The following is a 12,054-nucleotide window of genomic DNA, read 5'->3' as shown; positions in this document are numbered from 1 at the left end:
ATCATGTACAAATATTATCTTGATCCTGGTAAGCTAAACAAAGAGATTTTGTAGAATTCTCCAAGAAGTAGGCAACATATATCCACTATTGTGCTGTGCTTACGTTAAACGCTAGCACACTTATATATATATATATATATATATATATATATATATATATATATACACTGACGTTGCCCCTTTCAAACAACAGAAACGACTCTCGAAGTTTTGCAAAATGTAGCTCTGTTGTATCCCTTGCAATTGTTTCAGATCTACAGGATTATTGCTTGCCACATGACCTTTCAAACATAAATAAGTAAGTCTGTTCAGATAATTCGAACACCTCTTCGTAGCTGGTTGATTGAAATAACATGATAATAATTATATGATGCTTCTTGTTCTTTGTTTTCTTTTATTCTTTATTATTGTATTTTATTGTCGAGTCTTGCAAAATGCTGCTTCTTATTTATACACGCATTATTTTATTAGTATGGTGAATTACAACTTTTATGGGTTGTTATTTGCCATGTATATATACGATTTATGTACAAACATACAGTTTGCTGGACAAAATGTACAATGGGCCCTTTAATCGACAAGTATTTATAATATATAGTCATGGATCGCAAAGAAATTCCATTAGGACTCTGAAAGGTAATTCTACATCCGTTTTGTACCTGCAACTCTGTCTCTCTCTCTCTCTCTCTCTCTCTCTCTCTCTCTCTCTCTCTTGGTCTGTCTGTCTGTTTCTATATATATGTATATATTTTATATAACTGTTTTTGTTCTTTTGGTTTTTTAGAGTACAGATATCGAGATTGTAAAGGAACTGTGATGAAGCAGACGTTTCCAGACCTAGATTACGCGTTGTTGGGATATAACATACTCAAAGGTTACCCGTTATCTATCGGACACGACCCTGATTTTACATTCCCTATTTTCCAGGCCGACTACACGAATAGCTATCAAACAGCCGACTGCCGGTATAGCGTTCCCAAGGGAATTCTCCTTGTGCCTGATGTGTCATGTGTAACATCGTTCTCGTCCAAAGTCATTCAGACACAGTATGAATTCTCCAAGTCTCTATCTATATCTGCGCATGCCCACGGCGGGGGATACGGTATCAGCTTTTCAGCCAATGCTGGATATAAAGAGGCAATTTCTACAGTGTCGAGAGGGGAATGGGTCTTTATTTTATCGAAGGCAAGCTGTAACTATTATTATTCTAGACTAGAAGAAAGCAGTCCCCCAAAATTCCATCCAATGTTTCTCGACTGGGTATACAGATTAAACAACGCTCATTTGGATGAGAATGAAACTTACTTGAGCTTCTTTGAATCTTATGGAACTCACTTTCTTACAGATACAACATTTGGTGCAAGCTTTGCTTTTGAACATAAAATGCAATCTGAGAAGTTCGAATCACAAACCGAGAAAGGTGTAAATGTCGCTCTGTCAGCGAGCTATTCTGGGATAGTCAACGTCGGCGGTGGATTTGATTTAGACTCAAATCAAAAAGAATCCGCGTCGAAATTTAGAAGTGAGGTTGAAACAAAGACTATTACAAAAGGAGCTGCACCACCCGCCAACGGAGATGCTCTAACATGGGCTTCCACTGTGAAAGAGTCTCCTGTTCCAGTCCAATACAATTTGAAACCGATCAAAGAGCTGTTCACAGAACAATACATGGGAAAATTGGATATCGATTTTAAATCGATAGCAAAGAAGATAGACAAATATAAAGGGGAATACTGTAAACACCTGCAAATGCAAGGAGTTGTGGACACCTGTCACGAATTATCCGCCGGTCTTGAGATGGGAAATACTGAAATCCATGGAAATTCAACATCCAAGAAACTGGATCTCTCCTCCTGTATAGACGATTGTCTACAACGAATCCACTGTGTGGCAGTTACATACTGTCATGAATGCCGTAAAGATGAAATAAATTACATGACATGTCGTAGTTTTGATGAGAGCGAGGACAAATTTAAAGCAACAGAAAACACTAAATACAAATCTTTATTTATTTTGTCCAAGATGAAGAAACAAATTTCCTTTGAAAATACAAAAATCAAGGGAACTAACCGTGCTTTGAAGACGGAGAGAACAAATTCTATAAGTGACTGTTTGGGGCGTTGTATTGATGACGTCAGTTGTGTGGGATTTTCATATTGTAACTGTACGGATAACAACGAAAATTGCAAACTATATGCAGAAGACAGAATAAGGGGAATGGACAAAGAAAACGGCATAGAGACTTACTTTATATCTCGAAAAATAAGGACCGTGGAAGATATATTTCCTACTACTACAACAATGGCTACCTCAAAGATTACCACCAAGTTAGTTTCGAAAATGATGTTCATGGGTTGAAGTTATAATTGTGTGATTAGTAGGAAAATAATAAACTTTGCATGATTCATGCCGTAAACGAATGTTAAGTGATTATTTTCATCGAATACTTTGCTTCAGATTACATCTCCAAAGAGACATCTTCATCGCCAAGGAAAACATTATTCCCATACATTACATATTAGGATTCTCAAGCATATTGGGATTCCCATGTAGTCAATATTCAAAACATCTGTGATCCAAATTTACATTTTTTAAAAACATACAAAATTCACTAAAGAAAGGTGCTAATGTAATCTATTTGCGTATCTTCTAACAAAATTAGAAAAATATCCATGCTATCTGGATATTTGTCATCAATGTACAAAAAGATCACAAAACAGAATTATTCTTTAATATATTTGTACAATTTATTTTCGTGTGTGTTTGTGTGTTGTGGTGATGTTGAGGGAATATATGCTAATTATCTCAAACTTGCATGATATTCTACCAAACAGCAATTGTAACAACATTTCAGAAGTAATATGGATTTGAAAATGAAAAAGATGTGTTTTATCAGATTATTTCTATGTTGCCTCTCAGTTTCAGAAAACACGAGAAGTGTTTAGTATATTGAAGTGTATCAATCTGGAAAGAGAATTATTGATTCGGTAAAGAATTTAGTGATCGTATCTTCGACTCGGCGTAAAAGCTGTCGAACATTAATTTTCCCAGACCAATCAATTCTAACGTGATTGTTTATGGGTAAACAGACAAAGTACAAAGCATGTAAAAATATAAAAGACTATATTCAAGATGTCGTTTTGACGTTTTAATTTTGTGCAGCTACATTTATAATTATACCATAAAATCGCATTTTCATGTTGCGAAATTTAAAGCTTGAATATTTTCATTTTACATTGTTCTTGTGGCATTGTTTTTATATTTGTCTTTTTCCTTATTACATCTGGTGATCTGAGCGTGCAAGGAGAGCAAAATGACGTTAAAAATGATGCGAACAAATCCGTAATATCGACTGAATGTTCAGAGCAATGCAAGTTATCAGTCAAGATCGTATCACTGTTAAGGCACACAATGACAATCAATTCAACATGTGTTTAAACTCTATAGCTCAAGGTTTTTACCAAAGGATGGATCCAGGAGGATTGTGTGTGATGGGCAGTGTGAGGCGGGGAGTCTTATGTTACGTGTTTAGGCAGGAAGAAACAGTAACACAAGAAAGAGTAAAAACAACAAGCTTTGAAAAATATAATAATTTATTTCCCTGGAAAAATTCTGTAAAAATAAAAAAAATATGAACGTACGGTTTTAAGAATCAAATCCAAAAATAGTCTAAGAATAATCCACGAATAAAATTGTATAAGTCGTAATAATAAAATGTTCTAATGATTTCATGTTCGAGTCCCGACGAAGAATCCAAGATGGAAGACGATGACGTATGCTGTAACATGTAGTGTACTGAAATCTAGAGTTCCTTATATCACTCCGGTTTTGGAAATCCGAATAAATTTTTATAAGAGCTGTCTTTGTTCAAGAATTTCATATAAGCACACGTATTTTTCAGGAAAAAAAGAATTAATCCTTTTGAATCCAAATAATTTGAAATAACTCCAAACGACAAAACAGACACTTTCCAGTCTAAACAAAACTGCCCAACTGAGAATCTCTCTCTAAAACAAAGATTATATCGTATTCTAAAAATCGGTTTCGACAATCCCCAAGTTGCGAAATCGAAGGGGGGGCGGGGGATGTGGTCGTGTTTATATCACGTACGCCTAACATGACCATGACGAAAACCAAACATTTTACGCTAAGAAATAAAACAAACAAAAAAATTGTTTGCATCTGCATATCGCCCTTGCCACAGTACTGAGACTACTCTTCTAAAAGTAGTTAATGACATTCTCTCTGCGTTGGATAGCGGAAAGAGTACAGTCCTCACCCTCCTTGATTTGCCTGCACCATTTGACACAATAGACCATGATATATTACTTCACCGTCTCCAGCATGTATTTGGCATTCATGATACAGCCTTACTGTGGTTCAAGTCCTAGCCGGTTAAGCGATAGCGGCCATCTTGTTTCTATCTATCTATCTATCTATCTATCTATATATATATATATATATATATATATATATATATATATATATATATATATATATATATATATATATATATATATATATATATATAGCGTATGTGGGGTGGGGGTGAGTTTTAATATTTACGCAGTTTGAACAATTTTTCAGTCATTTCACTACGATGTGTCTAGTTCGGCAATTTATAGTGATACTTAGTTCTGGGGCACCAATGCACAGACACGTAGTATCATGTCCCAACCAGTCACATTATCCTGACACCAGGCCTATCAGTCCAAAGTCCTACCACTAGCCTCTCAATCCTGTGCGCATAGCGAGGCAGCTGCTGGTACCATTTTTATAAGTCTTTGTTACGACTCTGCCAGAATTCGAACCCGTGACCTCTTGCATTAGAGGTTTACGCTCTAACCACTTAGGTCATCGAAACGTGTACTTCGTTTTTTAGAGTTTTGTTTGGTACTTGTAACTATTTTAAGTGTTGGTAGTAATTTGGACCTATTGAGGGCCTTAACATTACTCACGTATGTTCATATGAAGAGGCCACTTGAGGGCTTTACGAGAAATCCTATGTTAAAAATGTCCATAGGTTTACATTGAAGCTACATTCAAACACACGCTATACTTATATGCATTCAAACATAATATCACACACATGCAAGGCAACAGTAGGTACATTTATAGACACACGTTACCCAAAAAAACCATATTATACTGTTACACAGTGTGTGAAGTGTTTGTATAAAAAGTATACTCACAACCATAAGCGAGGGGTAATGAATTTTAAGATTTTGTTGGGTTTCGAACATATGCATGAACATACACAAACATACCAATTATAATGAGCACTGAATTGTATCTCTCTTTTTCTGAGATCTGGGTTAAAGACAATCTGCTGTAGTAATTCGTTCGGCGTTGACATTATTATTAGTATCATTGTATTAATCAGGCGTGGATTCTATCACAGTCAATGCTTCTTTGTAACTTTTAATCGTGTCCGTGAATTAAAAATCTGATATTTTTCCATCACTAAGGCTTGGTGATAATAACGAGGATAATTTGGAGTATGCTAAGTTGCTGTGTGTAATTTTTTTATATAATCATGCAATTTTGCATTTGTGCATGTACATATTGTTCTTTTGCGATGACATTAAGAAGGACATCAATTGTTGTTGCAGATGAAACATAGATTGTTACATCTGCTGGTGCCATCACTATCGATAGTGTTATTGTTGATAATAGTAGACCGGTTTCAGCAATAACAGGAGTTGCCGAATATACAATTACTGTATATTGGTCAACGATATTCTTTTAGTTTCATTTGCCATTTACGTGCTTTATTGTATCTAACACGTTGCACGTTGATTGGAATGTTCATTATATTCTAATTATTTATTAATCAATTCAGGTGTTTCAGCGACATATTCCAGATACCACCGGTAAGACGCTGCGGTTAATTTCTTATCAGATGATTCCAGCATAAACGTTTCTTCGTCTCCTATATTTAACACAATATACACGGTTCCAGAAAAACTATCGGTTAAATGATGCCAGGGATGCGTGGTAAATGTACTAAATTTTGCACCGTTGAATACGGACATCCTATACACACCAGTGACTTCTGCAGTATGTATTTTAGTGTTATTTTGATGTGACCATATTGATGATCCTGATGATAGTGTATACTACGTTGATAATCTGCTTGTGGGAAATTTTAATCAGATTCAATTTTATAACGATATCAGGAATTCCACGTATAACATCTCCTAGGTTTTTCTAATATCATCGATATTACTCTGCGCTATCGCTATTAGCTCTGTAAATGATTTAGGATCTCCGATAACACCTAATCGTTTATTAATCGTTTCAATGTCTGACATAGCTGTTTTAATATCGCCGAGTTTTACGTCAACAGTCAGCGGACTTCCAAAGAAATCAACTGGCATTTTATTGAGATTTTGAAAGTTTTTACGAAGATTAAAAAACATATTTACCTGAACGTCATAAACATTATACTTTAAGATCTGTTTAGAACTTTTAGCGCCTACTTGTATACTCGTGTACGACTTTATAAGGTGGTAATGTTAACCATGACACATCGTCGAGTACAGAAATTACTTTACGGCCACACATTGGCGAATCGGTTATTGTTTGTGCTGGTAATGTTGAATACCAGACTGGAGTTTTTATTGTGTTTACGTAATTTTGAAGTTATTTTGGTGGAGCCAACCCATACGAATCAAAATAAATAATTCCACGCGGATCAATCGCGTATGCAACCCATTGAGTACCAGGACCGGAACTATTATCAAGATTAATGATACCTGTTTCAATATTATTGGCTATTTTGGTAACTGATCACATATAAACACACCTCTTAAATTTTTTATATTTAATTTTTTCAGCATCAAGTAAATCAAAGTCGAAAGAATTAACAAACTCTTCCTGGGAGTCTCAGACCTTTTTCGTATTGATAAGGGGTTCCTGGTAATCTGATATCCCTTCCCCTTTTTCAAATCCTTGTTCTGTTGCTCTCTTTAATGCCATCACAGCGGCAGTTCCAACATCAGCAAGTGCAGCTGCTTTTGCAATAGCTGCGGCTGCAACGGCTATTAACGCTGGTATAGCTTCAAGAAGAGGAAATATACCTCCTGTTTTAAATGAATCTCTAACTGCATGAGCAGTAAGATTGAGTTTAAAGCCTGTTTTTGGTTGTTTGGTGCTACTGAAATGCCTGATTTGACATTCTGACAATGATAGTTTATTTTGACCACCTGTGATCTGATTTTTTTGAGTGATATTTTTATTCCGCAGTTCTGTGCTGAACTTGATTGAAGCTTTTTATTCTGACCAGGAGTCAGAGTAACGCTACAATGGTGATATTACATTATAAATATCGTAAGCGATTTAATTACATGTTTTCTACTGGGGCGTCAATAACTCATTCGTCCACCAAAACCTTCAAGTATCATTGGTTTGTGTGAAAGAATAACTGCGATTGCTCTATAATTAACGCCAGTACCTGGGTTCACGCGAGCTTTAAGATGAATATCAAGGACACATTGTTTAAATAAGTCTATATACTCCAGCGAAAAGTGATAGACCGGATACAGTGTGGTGAAATAGAACTGTGACATTTGTTAACCGGAATCTATATTTTGATCACGTCCCATAAATATCATTAATCGATTATATGCACGTGCTACATGATTCAAATCAAAATCTTCAGATGGTTCTTGATGTTCATTTATTCGTAAGGAAACTTCACTAACTCCAAGTTTATCAAATATTATATGGCTATGCGTTTGTGAGTTTACTCGTGCAGCATCTTGTAAAGCAATATATATATATATATATATATATATATATATATATATATATATATATATATATATATATATATATATATATATATATATATATATGTCGTGGTGCAGAAACTCCTTGATGTGATGCTATATATAATCTAAATAAACCATTATCAATCCTTTGAACACTATCTGTTGTCATTGTCAACCATGATAACAATGATTTTCCACCTAAATTCATAAAAGTAATTAAAGTTTTCTTCTTCAGCAATTGTTGGGGTCATTACTGGCATCCACAGGGAAAGTTTTATTTTTAGTACTTTACCAGCATGACCGATAGGACGTCATGGTTCGTCATCATCAGTACCTTTTCTAACAAGTACAATTGTATGTTTCGCCTTACAAATACCTTTTCGTACATTTCTAAAAAATATCCAAAATTATGTGATGGTGGAATTACACCTTTTAACATTGATTGACGTGTAGGAAATCCTAAGTTAAATTCTGGATTAGCACCATGAACCACCGGCCACTCAGCAGCATCAGCGGTGTCGTCATTGGTTCTTGGTCCTCTTATATTATACTGTCTGTTATCAGGGTAGTCAGAAGTGTCTTTAGCAAACATCATTGACGTAAATTCTGATCTTGAATAATCATCTGATTATCTTGCTATACCCAATATCGTTATTGCAACACCAACGTCTTTTTGAATTTTTCAATATTTCTTCCGTCAATACTAGATGAAGCACTGTCAAACAGCGCCATGATTGCGTATTAACAAAACCAAATCTAACATGAGCTGCATAGTCAGTATCATCTGTTTCTATAATTTCACCTTCTACTTCAATAAACGCTTCAACTAGTAAGAAATATATGCTTTTATCTTGAACTTGCAGCTCAATTCGGCCACGCTGATTTGGTTTTCGTGCGTCGTAAGAATAACATTGATAATCGCGTACAGATTCATCTTTAAGAATTGGTGCGTCCATATCAAACGCTGAATAGGATACACGTTTTAACATTTTTATTCCAATTATTATCGTCTAACACGAAGACCACTTCCTGCTATTAAACTTGATGTTATATTTTTTCTTTTTAAGATCGGGGTATATTAGCCAACTCTGTTAGGTTTTAATTTGCAGCTTGATTTATTGTTTTACTGATATTTGCAGGCATAACTTCAGTGCTGGGTAATTTTACTGGTTGTGGTTTTCTTCGTACTAATCGAGCTAATCTTTCTTGGATTGCTGAAGATGTTTTACTAGCAACAATACCAACAGCACTGATACCTTTATCGCGAAAGGCGTCAGTATCTTTCATTCCTAATTGTTTTGCAATCGGTATTGCTTTTGGAGCTATTCTCTTAAATAAGCCTTGAACAACATCATCAAATTCATCTCCGTAAATCGCTTTGTACGTTGGCAATCGTGAGTTTACTACCCAAGCTAGTACAGGTCCACGCTGAGCATTGTGTATAATCATTTTTAAATTACATGTTGATTAATTGTTTTCAGTCGCTGTAATAATCATCTACAATTTCATTAATGAGAGAATGATAAACATTACGGTCCATAAAACGGCCTGTAAATAATCTTTGGCAAATATCAGATATTTCCTTAGTAATTTCTGGAGAATTATTTCCTGCACGTTTTCCTCCTGTCAGAACTTCTAAGCGATCAACATTGGCAAGAACACTGTCAGGACAAGTTCCTAGACTACCTCCAGTTTTTGGTTCAGAGCTTTGGGTATCTTTTAACAATTCAGCAAACATATCTCCTTCTTCTCGTTGTAAATCTTGTTTTCTTTCTTTTATATCATTTTCAACCAGATTAAAATACTCTTGAACATATTTATCTTTGTCATCAAGTCTAAAACTGGTTCTGATGAAAACTAGACTGTTAATCCAATCATTTTCTGACAGAGATCCAACATATTTAGGTCTTAAATATTTATCTCTGTCATCATAATTTACCGCAATATCTATTAATTTCACGTGAGAGAAACTATATTTTAAATCGTCTAAAGCCTCAGGTGTAAATTTACTTCTAACTTCATCTAGAGGTTGTTTTTTTTTTGTTTAGGTTTAGGAGATTGTAGTTGAGAAGGAGTAGATTGCGTGTTTTTTTTGTTTGTTGCTTCTCATCATTCTTAAATGCTAAACAATTCCGCATACTCAATGGTAGAAGTTTGATTAGATTTGACAAGAAATATATTTTCAATCCAATCATCTTGTGTCCAAGATTTAGCATCTTTTTCTTACATATTTCCCCATTTTATCATAATTTCTAGCAATATCTACTAGTTAGTCATATTCCACACGCTCGATAGTTTGTAAACCCTTAACTTTAAATTTATGTCTAAGTTTATCTAATTGTTGCTGAGGTTGATCTATTTTATCTATGTATAAAATATAATTAACATCATCTTTATCTCTGACTTTACCACCTCCTTGATTTTTTCGATATGTCCACTTGTACCAAATATCTTTTGACATTGATCTTCGAGTATATTCAGGTTTTAAATATCTATCTCTTTTACTATAACTCTCAGCGGCAAATGCAGCTAAATCGTTTACTTTTTTATATACCTCTATTTCATCAATAGTCCTTTGGGTAAATCTTTTAAATAATTTCATTTTTTCTTTCATTTCTTTCTTTTCGTTTTTGTAATAGATTCTTCACCTCCAAGTTATGTTGGAGGTTGAGAGGCAACTATTTCAGTTGGAAGATCTCTTAAAATCTTTTTTGTCTGTTTGGTTCTTCTTGCTATCTTTGCAGTTTGCTCATCAGTTTCTCTTATTGCCGGAAGAAGACGTTCAGTGGATTCTGCCACTATTTCAGTAACCTATGTAACAGGTTTAAAAAATCGTTCTTTATCTTCGGCATATTCAACTTGTGCTTCTTATTGTTCCTGCAGTGTTTTTTGAGAGCATTACGAACATGAAGATATCTTTACATTTGTGGAATATATCCAACAGTTGTACGCGACCTTTGGAATTAAACGAAATGGATATCTTTTTGTTTCTTTTATTGATAATATGAAATACTGATTGTATAGCCTGATTATGCTCCTATGTTTGCTTGCTAAATGTTTTGCATACATACAGATCCTGATGGGCATCAAAAATCTCAGATCTCTTATGTTGCCCAAACTTTTTGTTTTAAAATGATTGGAAAATGTTCCGAAAGTGATAAACACCTTTGATGTGTTTTAAAGAAGATCAGATCTCTTATGTTGCCCAAACTTTTTGTTGTAAAATGATTGGATAATGTTCCGAAAGTGATAAACAGCTTTGATGTGTTTGAGAAATAGTGTACTCTATTGTCAACTTTAGTTATATGATATTTTTAATATTTTTTATTATTATATATTTTAAGCTGTTTTATATTTTCATCAACTTTTATTGGCAAAGGAAACAATATTATATTTTTTAAAGACGATCAGGTAATATAATAACTCCTTTTGTTTGGTATGCGAGTGTGTGTGTGGGTGTGTTAGTTTAATCAAGCAAATGCATGTATATGTAAAGTTCAGGATGTAAACAATTTTAGGTAATGTCAATACACCAGGTTAGGGAACGTGTAAAATCCTGACAATTTATGTTCAATGAAATAAAAATCAAAATAAAAACGTTCAACAAAACATATGAACCTCGGTAGTTCTTTTACGAAAACATAGTACAGTGTAAACAATTTCATATGAAATAGGACACTTTCTTCGCGTGTATCATCCTTTGAAATTCATGCTTTTACGATTACATAGTACAGTGGAAATAATTAAATATGAAATATGACACTTTCTTCACGTGTAACATACTTTGAAATGTATGCTTTCTATATCAAAATGTACGAACGCTGTGCACGAAATCCTGATTTATGCAATGCTCATTTAAATGTTAATGGTTTCTTTCGGTCGTGTCGCTTCCTACAATAGTATTCATTTAAACAATCAGTAATACTAATTACATGATTTCGGAAAGATCTGAGATTAGTTAAACTTATAGAAACAATGAATAACGCATCAATGAATGAAAAAGCACGCTTGTATTAAACATAACTTCAGTATTTCTAAACTGTACAATAAATGAATTTCTTCTAAAAATAGATATTGTGATATGAATGGAAGACTTTATATTTACAAAGAAAGCTATTTTTAGAGAATCGTGACTTTTTGTTTATCGTTATTTACGTCTTTCCCTTTTGTTTTAGCTCAATTTAGCGGAAACCTGAAGGAAATGTTTGATGCTTAGGGAGGTCACGTGGTACACATTATTTTTTTTTTCATGTACATATATGGAAATTTCAGTAGGCCC

At 34.2% G+C, this 12,054-nt stretch overlaps 1 protein-coding gene across 1 annotated transcript in view; it reads left to right on the top strand.

Moving 5' to 3' along the window:
• Positions 1-3,131, top strand: part of LOC149793037 (uncharacterized) — a 5,520-nt gene extending 2,389 nt beyond the window's left edge. The window contains exons 3-4 of the mRNA XM_089968940.1: positions 1-28; positions 785-3,131. The exon at positions 1-28 is cut by the window's left edge and continues 73 nt beyond it. Coding sequence (XP_089825066.1) covers positions 1-28; positions 785-2,358 — 1,602 coding nt within the window. The 3' untranslated portion in view covers positions 2,359-3,131. The remainder of the gene's footprint in view (positions 29-784) is intronic.
• Positions 3,132-12,054: the final 8,923 nt, after the last annotated feature.

This window comes from Sinohyriopsis cumingii, chromosome 8, assembly GCF_028554795.1.
Source record: "Sinohyriopsis cumingii isolate HCF-2022 chromosome 8, ASM2855479v2, whole genome shotgun sequence".
Taxonomy (NCBI): domain Eukaryota; kingdom Metazoa; phylum Mollusca; class Bivalvia; order Unionida; family Unionidae; genus Sinohyriopsis; species Sinohyriopsis cumingii.
The sequence above is the reverse complement of the archived record's forward strand: the minus strand, read 5'-3'. Positions and strand labels throughout refer to the sequence as shown.